General features: G+C 38.2%; 1 protein-coding gene across 2 annotated transcripts in view; it reads right to left on the bottom strand.

Annotated features, from left to right (window-relative positions):
• The window catches only part of LOC115420004 (cadherin-4-like), a 346,596-nt gene that overhangs the window by 43,496 nt on the left and 284,330 nt on the right, over positions 1-18,770 (bottom strand). For both annotated transcript variants that reach the window (XM_030135107.1, XM_030135108.1), the window contains exons 9-10: positions 10,439-10,576; positions 1,813-1,998 (exon numbers count right to left, since the gene is read on the bottom strand). In XM_030135107.1, the coding sequence (XP_029990967.1) occupies positions 1,813-1,998; positions 10,439-10,576 (324 nt within the window). The remainder of the gene's footprint in view (positions 1-1,812; positions 1,999-10,438; positions 10,577-18,770) is intronic.

The following is an 18,770-nucleotide window of genomic DNA, read 5'->3' as shown; positions in this document are numbered from 1 at the left end:
GTTGGATAGTGGGGTTGATTTTACAACAGATTTAAAGTACAAATTACTTGCCTTTTAGTGTTTTTTACTTAATAGTTTAAGTTCAGTACTTTTAGCATTAAAGTTGAACCTACTTAAACCAATTGATTAGTCGATCATTATTCAAATCATTTAAGCGCAATGACTTGCCTCAAATTTTTTGAGTAAACTCTACTTATCCGGGCTTACAGTGCATATTCCAGAGGGAAGCATTGGTCACAACAGACTGAACTGTGGACAAACTGTGTCCAACTGAACAGATTTATTCACTGAATACATGGACTCAGTATCTGAAGGTGTCGTCATTCAATATGAGGTGTGTCCACCTCTGGGTTCAAACAAATACTGCAGCGACCACGCATGGAACTGACACATCCTGTCCTGAGGGATCCAATATGATCTGATACTGATCGGATCACTCAGACGACTGATTGGACGGCGCTGATGGTGAGCGACTTCACCACAGCTCAGACCTGTTCACAACAGGCAAACGACACGTTCTCTCTGTTGGATCATAAGTCCTGGAATTTTGAGCAAAAACATGTGGTCGTTTTCTTTGCTGCCTTTATATCGACTGTTGACCACACCTACAGTTACCAGTCAAACATGACTCTGTACAGAACTAAACATGGAGAATCAGCGTTCAGTTTCTATGCTCCGCATATCTGGAACAAACTACCAGAAATATCAGGTCTGCAGAGAGTCTGAGTTCTTTTAAGTCAAGGTTAAAGACTCACCTGTTCACTGCTGCCTTTGACTAAAAGGCTTTTTACTTTTTAAATTTTATATTCTCTTTCAAAACTCTGCACTGCAACTCTTACTTCAATATGTGTGTTTTTATATTTTTGGATTTTATGTGTTGTTTTCTTACTTGCTATTTTTAATCGTTTCTTTTTCCCTATCATGTCATATTTCAATGTCCTGTGTGAAGCACCTTGAATTGCCTTGTGGCTGAAATGTGCTACACAAATAAACTTGCCTTGCCTTACAAGAGATTTGACTCAATGTCCCACATTAAAGGATTAGTCCAAACACAGACATTGCACACGTTAGGAATGAAACAAATCCAGCTGTTAACTGTGTTCCTCATCTCATGAACAACATCTACAAAATAGAACAAAATATGTAGATACCTGAGCAAATCATGTTCTGGAAAAAACACCACATGTTTGGACCGGGAGTTTTTAATGGTGTTAAGTATATACATATATGTATATGAATATATAATGAACATTAATTTCACTAAATGAGTTTCTATGTCAAGAACAGCACCATTCTGACACTTTCCCTTTCATATGTGTTTTTATCTGAAGTCTTTTCAGTTGGTTTGTTGTCCATAATATGCACAGATAAATACACCAAGGGATCATCTTTTTTATGTTGTTGCCACGTCTGTTTAGGTTAAAACTGATTACTTGGGGTTGGATTGGGAATGGGGAAAAATGATATAAAAAGGCAATCTATAATGAATGCATTGTAATTCTGCTCCTTTGTATGTTCTGTTATATTGCTCATAAAAAGATAAATAAAAAAACAAAAACAAACTGATTACGATTGTGAGGTAATGCATAATACTGTAAAAATAAAACATCTAACATGGATTAAATATAAGATAATAAGCCTACACTGAAATGTAAGTAGTAGAAAGTACCGTCATCATGTGTTAAAATGTAGTTGTGTAAAAACCAACTGTGCTTAAGTTTATTAAAGTCACAGAGCTTTGTTAATTGCACATAAATGGGCTGATTCTATTGATATCAATGTGAGCAGAGAAGCCGAACCCTCAGTTTTTACCTTGACCACTGTCAGCATGCCCTCGTTGGTGATGGGGTTGGTGCGGATGGTGAAATGTCCAGATGGGTCTCCGCTGACAATGCGGTAGACGGCGTTCCAGTTGGGGCTGTGGGGCTGATCCCGGTCCACCACCGTGAGGTTAGTCACCACCACGTTCACCTTGTTCTCTGGCACCTCCCCAGAAAACTACAGAGCAAGCAGGAAGGGAGGACAGACAGAGGGTGGAAGGGGGAGTGGAGAGCATGGAGGATGGGAGAGGCACAATTATACTGATGCTATTCCAGCAATCGGCTTACCACTTGATTTATTGAGATTTTAAACTTTTGCTGGTGCTTGCATTAGTCTTGTAGCATTTTTCACAATTGCCATTATGAAAACAAAATACTTTTAGGGTCAAACCAATAACACTCATTACATTAAAACATTTAGAAAACAAATGAAGGGGGATTGTAAAGACAGAAGAAGAAAGAAGTCAAGAGAAGAAGACGTATTAGCGTGAATGTGGCTAATGGAGAATCATATCTTTCATTATGTTAATGCAGCCCCTTATTGCACACCATGTCTACTCATATGAAACTCTTTATTTGAACTAATGGATTTGTTCAATTAAGTGTTTACCCATTTAATTTGAATTCTACGCATTCACCAAATCTAGGTCTTAATAAGCAATTAGAGAAGTACTGTAATTAAGGCAGCAGTAGCAATAATCTTTGGCTAATGATCTTCATTATATTGCAATCTGAAACAACTCCCTTCTGAACTAACTCTGGAGGAAACTTGGTGACGGATGCAGAGACTGAAAAAGAGTTGTCAGTACGATAGAAAGCATGTTCTTCGCTCTAGGGATTTATTTGGCTGCACAGGGGTGGGCACTTAAAGGTAGACACAGTAAAAGCTCTCATTGTCAAGTGATAATCCGTGTTTCCTCTTGTGAAGCGTTAACTTGTTTATGTTGTGCGTCTGCCAGCTGCTGCTCACTTTAATGGCTTCATCATCCTGGGATTGAAGCAGCGTCCAAACCATCCCATTCCTCTCTTCCTTCCTTTTTCCCCTCCATCCCTCCACCCCTCCCTCCCTCCCTCCCTCCCACCCTTCCCCTATCCCCTGCAGTACAACCAGGCTGATAAGCAGAGAACAAATTAAATATGCACTCTCAGTCTCTGGTGTGTGGGCTCCTCCATTTCATTTTCACCCCGAGCTTTAGCGCAAACACCACCACAAACCTTCCAAGCTTGTTTGGCCGCGCTGTCAGACAGCCAAATGGGATATGCTCTCTCAGAGGCATACACAATGGCTCTGTCTATAGGGGAGGGCGCTTCCAAAATGGCCGCTCTCTCTAAAATGCAATATGGACCCATTGATAAGCCACAAGAGACACAGACTCCGAGCTTCTAAAGGGTTTTATAGTTGCAAAGTAGGGGGAAAAGGACTGAGGCTAATAGGATTTGATTGTTAAACAGGATATATATACAATATTTATGTGCAAATTTTTGTTCAAAGACACCTAGAGCACTGTGTCTGCCCTGGAATAGGAATCCCTCCACCAAGACTCCTCCTGAGGTTACATTCAGGGCTTCTTTTGCAGAGTTTTTGCTTACATAAACCAAGAGTCGAGGGATGGGAAGTGTTGTGCATTGTACATATTGAATAGCACCATGTAGCAAATCTGTGATTTGTTTTGTTAAGCAATACAAAGAAAATTCACTGAACTTGGCAAGATATACATTAACTTTACCACTGACATTAAGATCTAAATTACACTAAATCACTGGTTCCCAACCTTTTTTGGCTTGTGACCCCATTTTAACACTTTCATGCATAGTGGTCACCACAGTGGACAGCTATTCTCCAGCTGTTCTCTTGTATATTCATGGATTTTGTTGTTTTATTTCCATATCAGCCAACACAGTGGACGCTTATGCACCATCCTAAACACTGTAACTCATACCATAACTGTAACTTTGCTGTTCTTGATAAATCTGACTAAAACTTGTTAATTGTTATTAGACTGTTATTAACAGTTGTGGGTTTTTTTTTTTTTTTTTTAACAAAGTGTTTTTTTTTTTGTTTTTTTTTTTGGCATAATATCTCCATGAAGTGAGTAATAACTAGTATTAAAGTATGAGAAAACATCAGATTAGCTGCATTAAAAATGTTTTTATTTCATAGTTTTCACACAACAAATACATATTTCTTTGCTTCAAAAATTTAACTCATTGGTATCCATCTGAGTGGACATTTTTGCAACTCACAAATCTTGATTAAGGTTTTCATCATTTATGCATGAAAGGGTTAACATCACAAGTTTCTGGCAACCCCAGTCATTCAAAATGGAGACTTTTTTTTTTGCTAAAATTAATTTGTTTTTGATCATGTAATAGTTTTCTATACTATGTTGCAAATAAACGTTAATTTTAGACTACATTTAGTCTATATAATGTATATGATTCATTTGCATGCCAGAAGTAAAATTTCAGTGAAATGTGATGGTTGTAACAGAGTAGTTGACTTTTTTTCATGGGAGACCCACAAAAGAACGAACATGTGTAGCCATCGAAAGAACACGTGAATTTATGCAAAGTTACAAAGTTTTGATCTGAAGTGGGCCGAACCAGTAAAATTAATATATAAATAATGTCAACTCCAAACTTTTCTCTATGTTTTAGAGTGAAAAAAAGTAAAATTACATTATGAAAATGTTTGCATCTACAAAATATCCTTTCAAACGATGTGAATAATATGAACAAACTGAAAAAAATGTGTAATTTTAAAAATATTATGCCTCAGTTTATCATTTACACATGTACATTATAACTTATAAATCACAGTGGATTTACAGAAAGAACATGTGAGCTCATGGAAAGTTTCGGAAAATGTGGTGTACAAAAGAAATACACGTGAATGGAAATTTTTGAACATTCTGGGAAGTACCTAACATTTTCCAGGAAAAAGTTACATATTTATATATGATAATTAAATACTGGGAATTAGTTGCATATGTATATGTTTTGACCAATCCTGACAGACACCAAAAAGACCTTACCCTATCGGAGACAAGCTAAAAAAGGAGGGCTTCTGACGTGACTAGATTAATGTTCAAAATATGATAAAAAGGGAACATAGGGGTATGGTTTATACCTAAAACCCAACCTACTTTTGGTCCAATAAAAGCGGTCTCCCAGAGCCAAAAGTCAGTTGTTTCTGCAGATATCAACTCAGTGTTTATTTTGTGTATGAATAAACTCTTTATGCAGCTCGAAATCTGCTCGATCTCTGAGTTTGTCTTTGGCTCTGTGTGACTGTTACTCGACAAAGTTCCACTACATAGATGGGAGTACAGAGACATAAATATAACTGGGGAAGACCGTCAAAGAGACCAGAGATGTCTCCCACTTGCAGTCGTAAATTTTACACGACATTATCACATCACACTGCATTGTGTTGCTTTGGGTCCTGTTGTAACTTAACTGTTCAGGTGGGTGATGTCAGAGTTTTACTTTGTCAGTCAGTAAATTGTGGGTATATCCTAGATCAGGGGTGTCAAACTCATTTTAGTTCAGGGGCCACATTCAACTAAATTTGATCTGAAGTGGGCCGAACCAGTAAAATTCATATATAAATAATGTCAACTCCAAACTTTTCTTTATGTTTTAGAGTGAAAAAAAGTAAAATTACATTATGAAAATGTTTGCATCTACAAAATATCCTTTCAAACGATGTGAATAATATGAACAAACTGAAAAAAATGTGTAATTTTAACAATATTATGCCTCAGTTTATCATTTACACATGTACATTATAACTTATAAATTACAATGGATCTACAGATACACAAAACATTTACTAACAGCTGGAATATTATAAAAATTGCACTTACTTCTCTTAAGACATTCCAGGTTGTTCATATTTGTTCAGGTTATTCAGATATTTTTGCGAAATTATACTTTGTTTTAGTGTAAATACATGAAAACATTTACATTTACAAAGAGAAAAATTTGGAGTTGTGCATATTTATAGGTTACTATGATCCACCTGAGACTGAATTGGTCTGAATGTGGAACCTAAACGAAAACGATTGTTAACATCTTAGTGTCATTTTTGCATTTCACAAATTCATCCCAAGGGACTGGACCCTTTGGCGGACTGGATTTGGCCCCCGGGCCACATGTTTGACACATGTGTCCCAGACAAATGAAGGACGACACTGGATAAAGACCACTCTTCTTGAATTTATAGCTTTTAGTGACATTTTTGTGGTGCATTGCTGCTGGTGTCGTCGTAGATGACTTTATACTATGTCCGTCTCTGGACTAGGCTTAAACATTTGAACTACAGTGTTGTACAGAACTAAAGGATGTTAGGAAACACAGCATCAAAGTCCACAGGAGGTGGAAATCTACTCTAGAATTCTTTACTGACAACTGACTAAACACATGGAAATGTTCCGCACCTCTACACTAAATGAGCTCCTTTATGGGGTTTTGAAAGCAACACCCTATGGTAATGGCGGCAATACGAAGGAACAAATGTCCCAAAACAGGCTCCAGCTGATTTCAGACCCACATCAGTCCACTTAGAACAGCTCTTATGTCTCCACTGTGATGTAATAAAGTTGTAGCTACTGGCAACAGGCGTCTAGCCACACCTCGGTTTTCATGCTATACAACCATATCAAGCTGCTTCTCCTTACACTCTCTGCTCTTTTCTAATACGTATCAAGGTCGACGAGTGGGACGCAGAGAAAAGTGGTGAATGCCGATAATCTCAGCCACTCCAGCGCTTTCAGCTTTTCAGAGGCTGCAGCTCTACAGGTAAATAGCAAATAGGGCTCTATTCAAATCTGTGAACCTGAGTGTTTGGGAGTTTAGGCTTTACATCCTACAAGTCTCTCAACCAACTCTCCAGCTCCTCGTCATCATTCAGTGAATGACAAATCACTTAGTGTACTTAAAAATGGGTGTGATACACTTGTTTAGATAGAGTGGCAAGAACTTCTGTTATTTTGTTTATCACATAATGACAAACATAGCACTAACATTACATTTGAGGCCCATGTGGTGAAATGAATAAAACATTTGGCTTTTTTTTTTTTCAAATTAGTAGCTGTATATCAGCTTGGTTTACGCCCCCACAAGCAATTTCACTTAATTAACGTGCTTATGTTTTTGCTATGCCTCCCGTAGAGAGCAATGAATTCTTCTCGCGTCAGTCATACACAAATAATTACTGAACTGCTCCAAGACTAGTTGCTTGTGTGGGAAGCAAAACAAAAACTAGAGATTGACAAAACCGGAGAGGCATCTGCTGCAGAGTAATTTCTTTGCCGTGGAGGTTCCTGTGAAAGGGTGTGGCTTGTTGTGTTAAATTGAGGGAACATAAAAGAAAAATCAATGCATTTTTACCCAAAATATGGAAGATATTTCATTCAGTGACAAGCTCAGGCATATTTTCCACACTTATCTTTTCAGGATTGTTGCAGGAAATTAATGAGTGATGCCCTGAAGAGATGTCTTTTTTTTTTCTTTTCACAGGATGCTTACTTGTCTGTGCATGTCTTATTGAGGCATGCTGAATGTGCTGAGCATTTCTATGAGTATATCTGAGATCAGCGTGGTAGTACCATGCCAGCAGGACCATTCTGAAGCCAAAACCACAGACGGGGACAGACAAGTTGTGAGCGGAGCGGCAGCCTTGTTTGGTGAGCCCTACCCCTGACAGCTGGGGATCTCTTATCAGAGCACACGGCTGGAACTGTACTGGCATGCACGCTGACGACGGCCCCGCCGAGGAGTCGGGATCACAGTGTGTGACGCTGACACACTGCTCGCTCTACCTTTGAGCTCGGCTGCAGACGGCATCTGTCTCGCTCTCTCTCCGGAATCACAGAAATCCAAGTGCTCACATAACGAGCAGCTACATTCCTGTAGGTCAGCGTTTGAAAGAAGTTCTCGGAGCCATTAAAAGGTGGTACGTGGATGGGTACAGACATCCTTGAATCACCACATTATGCAGATAATCCACATGAACACTCCAGCACAGAACAGCCTTTCAAACCTCCTTCAGATAACAGCATATAATGATAATCTTTGTTCTCAAATTTCAGCCACACATGTCGTGCAAGACAAAAGTAGGGCAGCAGTGGTGTGGCCCCCTCATATCTCCACAGTGTCCATGTTCAGTCATGTATAGTATGACTTCAAGTATCAGAGCCCGAGGCTGGAGCCCTTCACACCAGTTCAGGCCCCAGTGGAAGTGAAAAACTGATCTCAGTCTCCCTTTGTGTCACAGCCTCTCACCACCTTTTTCTAGTTCCATATATTTTGTCTCACAGTATTTCCTCTTCCACTATTGTGTTGCCATCTTCGTCTACATTTTTGTCAGCTGTTCACTGTAGATTTCAGTAGACTATTCTTTGTGAACATTTCAGCTCAACAATTACACAACTGTTATTGTTGACAGGGACTGGAACACATTTTCCAACAGTCAGTCTTTCTCTTGGAGGACTGGGACATATTATTTTGCCTGAGATACAAAAAACACCACCCAAAACATAAATGTCGAATGGAGTTGATAGTCTAGAGCAGGGGTGTCAAACTCATTTTAGTTCAGGGGCCATATCCCCCCAACATGATCTGAAGTGGGCCAGACCAGTTAAATAATAATGTAATAATATATAAATAATGCCAACTCCAAACATTTTAATATGTTTTATAGTGAAAACAGTAAAATTACATTATGGAAACGTTTACATGTATAAACTGTCCTTTTAAAAATGTGAATAACATGAACAACCATGAAAAAACTGAAAATTATCAAGAAAAATAAGTGCAATTTTAACTCTATTCTGCCTCTGCTTATCATTTGTAAATGTACATTAGAACTTACATATGACAATGGATCTGCAAAATACGTAAAATATTTTCGTAAATCGCAGAATATTAGTAAAATTGCACTTCTCTTAAGACATTTCTAGTTTTTCATACTTTTTGTGAAAGGCTAGTTTGTACATTTACACAATTTCATGTAATTTAACTTTTTTTTTTTACACTAAAACAGAGGAAAATTTTGGAATTGTCATTATTTGTAGGTTTTTATGATAGTATTTTACTGATTGGACCTACTTGAGACGAAAGTAGGGCTTAATTTGTCCCCTAAGGTAAAAGGATTGATTGTTAATATCTTAGTGTAATTTTTGCATTTCACATATTCATCCCAGGGGCCAGACTGGATCCACTGGTGGGCCAGATTTGGCCCCCGGGCCGCATGTTTGACACCTGTGGTCTAGAGATTAAAAAAGCAATTGCTCAAGTTAATCACAGTATGTGATTTCTGCTGCTCTCTCAGTGAAAACAATGAGACAACATGTAGATGAATCATTGAAGGTGCTGTTTCCCCATCATTTCCAATGACAAACACAAGAACGGAATATTCACATCACGTAATTTTATCTTAATGAAATAGCTGTAAGCAATGTAGCATTACACGCTAAACTAGAATTTAAATGATTCTCTGTTAACATTACTATCCACATTAACTTGATGGTTTGTATTAGCCACTGATTGCACATTACAGCAATTTGAATATTTCGATATATCAATAAATTAGCTGTATTGGTAAAGCTATCAATTAAAACACAGGTGTCAAACATGCGGCCCGGGGGCCAAATCCGGCCCGCCAAAGGGTCCAATCTGGCCCACAGGATGAATTTGTGAAATCCAAAAATTACACTGAAGATATTAACAATCAATAGTGTCAAAATCATTTTAATTCAGGTTCCACATACAGACACATACAGTCCAATTAGATTTCAAGTGGGTCAGAACCAGTAAAATATTATCATAATAACCTAAAAATAATCGTAATCCCAAATTTTCTCTTTGTTTTTTTGGTGTAAAAAAATTAAATTACATGAAAATGTTTACATTACCAAACTATACGCTTACAAAAAACATGAATAACCTGAACAAATATGGAACGGAAATGTCTTAAGAAAAGTAAATGCAGTTTTACCAATATTCTGCCTGTTACTACGTGTTTTGTGCGATTGTAATGTACATGTGTAAATGATAAACTGATGAACCGAGGCAGAATATTGTTGAAATTGCACTTGTTTTTCTTAAGACAATTCACGTTGTTTATGTTATTCAGATTTTTAAGAAAACTTTGTGGATGTAAACCGGATCATAGTATAATTTTACTTTTTTCAATGTTATTATTTTACTGGTCTGGCCCACTTGAGATTAAATTGGGCTGAATGTGGAACTGAACTAAAGTGAGTTTGACACCCCTGAATTAAAAGATTAAGCACTGTGGACAAAATACTACTATGTAATATAATACTGTTACCTGGGTTTACACACAACACAACTGACAGATGACCAAATGAAATGGGGCCATAACAATGAACAAAAATGTGGAATTCTCCCTTTTGACATACTGTCAGTACACAAGTTAGTAAAATATAAAGCACAGCCCTTCTAACTTTTATATATTTTAAGTTGGAAATACTGCACATTGCTGTTTTGAAACTATATGGTGGCTGTGTCTGACAACTGAGTAATATATGCACAAATAAAAGCACTCCAAGACTGTCCTTAAAATAAGGAGTGGGTGTTGTAGAACTCACCGTCCTGACTGTCAGTTCTGGGGGATTGTCATTGATATCAGTGATGCTGATCAGGGCTGTAGCTGTATTGGACAAACCAAAGTTCAAGTTCCCCTCCATGTCGGTGGCCTGAACAATGATGGTGTACTGGGACACTTTCTGTAAAAGGAGGATGAAAAATAGAAAACAGGGTCAAACATTTGCATAGCAGCAACAACCAAGCTGAGGAGAAAACGGAATGAATAAAAAGGTCTGCTTTCCCCAAGTGTCGCTAAAATATTCACACAAATAAATAAATGAATGAAAGAATACATTAAAAATCTATACCCCGAGCCATGCATACACGTTTTAATTTATTCACAGCACTGAATAGAACAAAAAACTAATTGAACTCTGTTTGAGCACAATAGAAAGTGTGTTTGTGAACAGCACTAACATATACACACACATACACAAAGACTGAAAGCTACAAAAAGGGACAAATCCATTATTGCCAAAAAGTCTTCGGTTTTGTACTGTGGGTGCAGACCCTTATCATCACTCATGTTAATGGAGGGCGGCGGCGTTAAGATGGGCTCCAATGCTGCACATAATACCAAAGGTATTTAGTCCAGTAACTCTGGGGGGGGGTTGTATCAGCAAATGCAATATTACAGTACAATGACAAGAAAAGAAAAACAAACCCATATTAGCTCTGTTTACCCACAACCACATATTCAAAAGGCAGATCAAATGCATGCTTCCGCTTAGTGACGAAAGATATAGGCCTGTCCCACTGGGAAGTACACGGGACTACTGGGAATGTGGACACGCATCTTTTAAGTTCTGGATGGAAACATGTTCAAATCATTGAATTTGAGGATTTAGGCTTGTGTTGTTGTAAGGTTGGTGATAGGGTTTAGGGCATATTATCATTTAGAGCAGGGGTGTCAAACTCATTTTAGTTCAGGGGCCACATTCAGCTAAATTGGATCTGCAGTGGGCCGGACCACTAAAATAATAACATAATAATATATAAATAACGTCAACTCCAAACTTTTCTCTATGTTTTACAGTGAAAAAAGTAAAATTACATTATTAAAATGTTTACATCCGCAAACTATCTTTTAAAACAATGTGAATAACATGAACAAACTGAAAAAAAAAAAATTGTAATTTTAACACTATTATGCTTCAGTTTATCATTTCCACATGTTCATTATAACTTACAGATCCCAGTGGATCTCCAAATACACAAAATATTTAGTAACAGGTGGAATATTATTAAAATTGCACTTCTCTTAAGACATTTCGGATTATTCATATTTGGTCAGGTTATTCAGATTTTTTGTGAAATTATACTTTTAGTGTAAATGCACGAAAACATTTATATTTACACAGAGAAAAATTTGGAGTAGTGAGTATTTATAGGTTATTATGAGACTGAATTGGTCTGATTGTGGAACTTGAACTAAAATGATTGTTAATATCTTTGTGTAATTTTTGCAAATTCATCCCAAGTGCCAGACTGGACCCTTTGGGTGGCCGGATTTGGGCCCTGGGCTGCATGTTTGACACCTGTGATTTGGGGCATATTGGGGTTGTGGTTCATTTAGGGTAAGTTTTCACAGAATCAATATAATATCAATACATAGTCAGAGGAGTTATATATATATATATATGTATATATATATATATATATATATATATATATATATATATATATATATATATATATATATATATATATATATATATATATATATACACATATATACATACAGTACAGGCCAAAAGTTTGGACACACCTTCTCATTCTTCGCATTTTCTTTATTTTCATGACTATTTACATTGTAGATTCTCACTGAAGGCATCAAAACTATGAATGAACACATGTGGAATTATGTACTTAACAAAAAAGTGTGAAATAACTGAAAACATATCTTATATTCTAGTTTCTTCAAAGTAGCCACCCTTAGCTCTGATGACTGTTTTGCACACTCTTGCCATTCTCTTGATGAGCTTCCAGAGGTAGTCACCTGAAATGGTTTCCTAACAGTCTTGAAGAAGTTCCCAGAGATGCTTAGCACTTGTTGGCCCTTTTGCCTTCACTCTGCGGTCCAGCTCACCCCAAACCATCTCGACTGGGTTCAGGTCCGGTGACTGTGGAGGCCAGGTCATCTGGCGCAGCACTCCATCACTCTCCTTCTTGGTCAAATATCCCTCACACAGCCTGGAGGTGTGTTTGGGGTCATTGTCCTGTTGAAACATAAATGATGGTCCAACTAAACGCAAACCGGATGGAATGGCATGTCACTTCAGGATGCTGTGGTAGCCATGCTGATTCAGGTTGCCTTCAATCTTGAATAAATCCCCAACAGCATCACCAGCAAAGCACCCCCACACCATCACACCTCCCCCTCCATGCTTCACGGTGGGAACCAGGCATGTAGCATCCATCCGTTCACCTTTTCTGCGTCGCACAAAGACACGGCGGTTGGATCCAAAGATCTCAAATTTGGACTCATCAGACCAAAGCACAGATTTCCACTGGTCTAATGTCCATTCCTTGGGTTTCTTGGCCCAAATAAATCTCTTCTGTTTGTTGCCTCTCCTGAGCAGTGGTTTCCTAGCAGCTATTTGACCATGAAGGCCTGATTCACGCAGTCTCCTCTTAACAGTTGTTATAGAGATGTGTCTGCTGCTAGAGCTCTGTGTGGTATTCATCTGGTCTCTAATCTGAGCTGCTGTTAATTTGCGATTTCTGAGGCTGGTGACTCGCATGAACTTATCTTCAGCATCAGAGGTGACTCTTGGTCTTCCTTTCCTGGGGCGGTCCTCATGTGAGCCAGTTTCGTTGGAGCGCTTGATGGTTTTTGCGACTGCACTTGGGGACACATTCAAAGTTTTTGAAATTTTCTAGACTGACTGACCTTCATTTCTTAAAGTAATGATGGCCACTCGTTTGTCTTTACTTAGCTGACTGGTTCTCGCCATAATATGCATTCTAACAGTTGTCCAATAGGGCTGTCAGCTGTGCATCAACCTGACTTCTGCACAACACAACTGATGGTCCCAACCCCATCAATAAGGCAAGAAATTCCACTAAGTAACCCTGACAAGGCACAGCTATGAAGTGAAAACCATTTCAGGTGACTACCTCTTGATGCTCATCAAGAGAATGCCAAGGGTGTGCAAGGCAGTCATCAGAGCTAAGGGTGGCTACTTTGAAGAAACTAGAATATAAGAGATGTTTTCAGTTATTTCACACTTTTTTGTTAAGTACATAATTCCACATGTGTTCATTCATAGTTTTGATGCCTTCAGTGAGAATCTACAATGTAAATAGTCATGAAAATAAAGAAAATGCGAAGAATGAGAAGGTGTGTCCAAACTTTTGGCATGTACTGTATATATATACATATACATATATATATATATATATATATATATATATATATATATATATATATATATATATATATATATATATAGGGTGGGGAAGCAAAATTTACAATGAACATTTAGTCGTTTTTTCTCAGCAGGCACTACGTCAATTGTTTTGAAACCAAACATATATTGATGTCATAATCATACCTAACACTATTATCCATACCTTTTCAGAAACTTTTGCCCATATGAGTAATCAGGAAAGCAAACGTCAAAGAGTGTGTGATTTGCTGAATGCACTCGTCACACCAAAGGAGATTTCAAAAATAGTTGGAGCGTCCATAAAGACTGTTTATAATGTAAAGAAGAGAATGAGTATGAGCAAAACTATTCCGAGAAAGTCTGGAAGATACTATTAAAGAAGAATGGGAGAAGTTGTCACCCGAATATTTGAGGAACACTTGCGCAAGTTTCAGGAAGTGTGTGAAGGCAGTTATTGAGAAAGAAGGAGGACACATAGAATAAAAACATTTTCTATTATGTAAATTTTCTTGTGGCAAATAAATTCTCATGACTTTCAATAAACTAATTGGTCATACACTGTCTTTCAATCCCTGCCTCAAAATATTGTAAATTTTGCTTCCCCACCCTGTAGATATATATATATATATATATATATATATATATATATATATATATATATATATATATATATTCCAATAGCACATTGACCCATGGGGATCCATGGGTTCTGGATGTGGTACTTTTTATACTGTTGTGTATTCATGCATGTTCTACCGCATTTGTCCAGCAGTCACCACCAAAGTGTTGTGGACATAGCAACATGATTATAAGGATATTGGATTAAAAATGACTAATATCTGACAAAATACTGGTCTGATCAACTGTTACTGTTTTCACTAGTCTGTTCACTGAGCAAAAATACAGAAGTATGAGGAACTGTAACAGTCAGCTGTGTACGGACACACACACACACACACACACACACACACACACACACACACACACAGATGCCACTTTGCTTTTATAATATAGATAAATGCACTACTTTCAAATATTCAACATGGGCCTAAAAGGATCATTAGAGTCCTGAGAATAAAGACTTGTGACGTGTCAAAAATCTACTGTATTACTCTGAAATGAACTGAATGTATTCACAGCCACAGGCCATTATGCTGCTGTGAATGTATATGACCACTAGGGGGAGTAGTGAGTCACACTGCCAATCTGCCACGGCTTTGAAAACTAACACCAATGATGCGTTGAGGATGAAAACTGCCTAATCCTTATTAGCACTGGGACTTAAGGGCACCCCATGATTTAGAAATGAACACCCCCCCACCCCACCCTACCCCCCCCCCATTGGTGTGTTTTTCTTGAATTTACAGACATTATTCTCTGGTTCTGATGCCGAGGGCAGCCTCACCACATGCAGAAAACTGTTCCTCACTTCTGCTTTCATTCATTTCATCCATCTCTTTTAGATGTTGCTTTTCTGAAGGATTTAACTTTGCTCTTTTAGTGAATGATACTTAATGTGGTACCACGACATGAGCTTCCTGAATTTCCACTAAAAACACTTTTATAACTTGCATTTATAATTACAAGTGCAAACTCCATAATCCTGGATCAGGAAATGGGCTGAATAAATGAAAGGCAAAGATAAAACTTGTTGGTAATAACACAAAATCTTAGAAATGCCAATTCACATGGGACTACTCTTACATGAGGACATCTGTCTGCACTGAAATGGGGTAGGTCTTTGTGGTGGGATTTTTACAGACACAGCGGATTCACATGGGAGTTAGATCACAGACGACCTCTGCATTTTCTTCCAATTATCATGTAGCACTAGTCGCATGTGAATTGGACTTTAGAATGTGACAAGGTGATAAATAATTCAAGCACCATCTTGTTTTCTCAACTGGACGCAATACTAAAATAAAAGAATGAAGTTTGATGCTGAAATGGCGCAGTTTCTACTCCACTGATGAGCTTGATTATCAAGTGTAGGAAGGTATAAATTCATTAATCTGTTTGGTATCCTTTGATGATCTGCAGTTCAGACTAAATTAAACTGAAACGGATCTTTAGTACAGGTATAGCTACTGGGTGATTTGTGGATTTATTGTCTGAAATCACAGCTACGCTAACAGAGCTATAATGTAAACTATCGGCTGACAGAGCATCTTTATTATAAAAGCCAAAGGGCCTCTGTGTGCGTGCATGTGTGCATGCATGTATGTGTGTCTAGGGATTTACACTAAATCTGTACACAACTGACTGCTGCATTTTGTCATACTTACAGATTTTTGGTCAAAGAACAGACTAGTGAAAACAGTAAGTTGAGAGGACCAATATTTGGGGAGGTATTAGTAATTTTGAAAGCAATAGCCTTATAATCCTGTTGCTATGGCCAGAATGTTTGGCAGTGACTGCTGGACAAATGCGGTTCAGCATGCATGAATACACAACAGCATCAAAAGTACCACATCTAGAAGCCGTGGATCCCCATGGGTCAACGCACTAGTGGAAATATATAGGACAGAGTATTGAGTTTTGGTTTGAAGAACAAAATGTTAATGCTACCATGATAAAAATGAAACAAACAATGATGCCCCCCCCCAAAAAAAAACAAAACAAAACAAAACAAAACAAAACAAAACAATGAGCTTCACAATTAATTCAGTGAGTGATACAGTGTGTGGATATGTAGTGTTAATTAGTTAGTGACTTAGGTAACGATGCATTTGTTCTAGTGCATTACTTACAGCTGGACCACACAGTGCATTTCATTCACAGCTGTTGAAACCATGAAAAGGAACTTTCAGGAACATTTCTCACTGAGAAAATGACAAGTTCTTTTTTATTTCAAGCTTTCGCAGTGTGAATAAAGGCATCATCCAATCATCCAAACAGGTGTTAATGATGAATGATTCATGAATAAAGATAATACATGACATCATGCATTTATTTAATCCTACAGTTTGGTTTTTAATTTCTGTTACTTATAGCTAGTGCATATGGAATTTTATTTTATCATTATTTCTGTAGTTTTGGTGTCAGTATTAGTTTTTGATTATTTTGAAGAAAGCCTTGATTTACAGAAACTCAAACACCTATGATTGTTTATCAAGGGTCCCATATTGCCTATTGATTCATACACAAAGACAACTATTAACACTGGGGCAAGAGCTGGTTTTACTCGCCTTCCTATTTTATTCTAGTTGGTTGCATTTCCGGTGAACTGTATATAATGATATATATATTATTATTTTTAACTATTGTTTTTATTCTTTTTTTCCCCCAGTAAAACCCTGGTTTACCCACAACCAAAGACGAACAAGTCAAACTCACTGCAGCCCTGGGACACTGTCCATGGTGCTGAAAACTCACTGTGTCTCTGGTGCTGAAAACTCAGTGTCTCTGGGACACTGTCCATGGTGCTGAAAACTCACTGTGTCCCCTTTACTCCACTGTGAAGCTGACTCTGTGTAACTGTTAACTTATGTTACAGGGATATAAATCAGTTTACACAGTCACATTATAGAGATGTAGCTCCATTAAAAAGCAGAGAAATGTCCCTATAAACTTGTATTAAGTTCACATTTAGGTTGAAGGTGAGACTCCACAAAATGAATATAAGTCAATGCAACACTCAGAGAGACGATAAATGTACAGAACTGAAATGCTTACAATATAAACCTCTATGCTTCGTGGTGTCTTTTTCTTAATATTAGTCCACTTGGCTCATTACATCAATGTGTGGGGTGAGAGAAAAATAGAATGGATGTCAAGGATGGCCAGTGTTCTGAAAACAAGGCCTGCTGCTTTGTTCAACATCTATAGAACTTGCTATTGATGCTGTATAGTTCATTTGTTTGGAGGCTGGTGTTGCCATATTCACCCTGCGGTTACAGTTTCTAACGACTTGGCGGCCAGTGCTGCCGATGATGTCAGGGACTGCCGGAGGGAACGAGAACAAACCCAGGCTCAGAGAGAGAATTATCACTTCCTGCTGCGGCTGCGTCTCCACCTTTTGATTTCTTTGAATTGTGGCTTTTCTCTCTTTTTTCTTCTGCTCTGGTTTATTGTGTGTTTCTTTGTAACTCACACACTGCACCTCTTTTGATCTCTCGCTATCTTTCTCATCATATCTTGGTTGCGCAGCGCCTGTCTGCTCTCTCTCTCCCTCTCTTTTTAAGCTTGTCTCTGTGAATCACTGTGTCTTCTTTTCCTCTCCTACATGACTTTTTCAGCTGTCAAGGATGCAGCTGATTGTTGGGGCAGTCAGAACAATGAGGCCAGTTAAAACACCCAGCTGGAGTCATTTAGCATCTCTTCCAGTCATTACAAAGTGCAGAGACAAGTTAATCGGCACCAAACCAACCCCATTAATGAAAACTCAATATTGGCTGCCCTTTATTAGATTCATAATGAAATATCAATACCATCTTCCTTCATAGAGCGCTTCAGTAAATAGAGCCTCCAACGAATGTGTTTCTCTGCAGACTAATTTCGATCCGGTCACATACATCAATCTGTAAACGGCACCAGATGGCTGTAGGAAGCTAATAGACTCAATGTTTGACGGACACCTCTTTATTTGGTCAGGTGAGCACAAATGACAGGAGCTGCTCCAGCAGGTGGAGCTCTCACACAGTAGGGGATGTGGCTGATGCATCCTATTCCGCAGGGTTCTATCACTCATCTGATGATAGTTGGTTTTATGACCCTTCTAGTGCGCACACATCCGCTAACACCTCAATGAGAGAGAGCAGGTGGGACACACACACACACACACATATACACACACACACACACACACCTCTGTCCAATACAGTAGAACAAGCCACTAAAGCACTCTCTAATGAGTCCTATAGAAGTGCTGAACACAAAATCTCTCTGTTAGATTAGAGTCCAGCCGTGGCAGGAAATACAGCTTCTTGTCTCACTACCAAAA

The sequence above is a fragment of the Sphaeramia orbicularis genome, chromosome 5, assembly GCF_902148855.1.
Source record: "Sphaeramia orbicularis chromosome 5, fSphaOr1.1, whole genome shotgun sequence".
Lineage (NCBI taxonomy): Eukaryota > Metazoa > Chordata > Actinopteri > Kurtiformes > Apogonidae > Sphaeramia > Sphaeramia orbicularis.
Note: the sequence above shows the minus strand (reverse complement) of the source record. Positions and strands in the feature narration are given on the sequence as shown.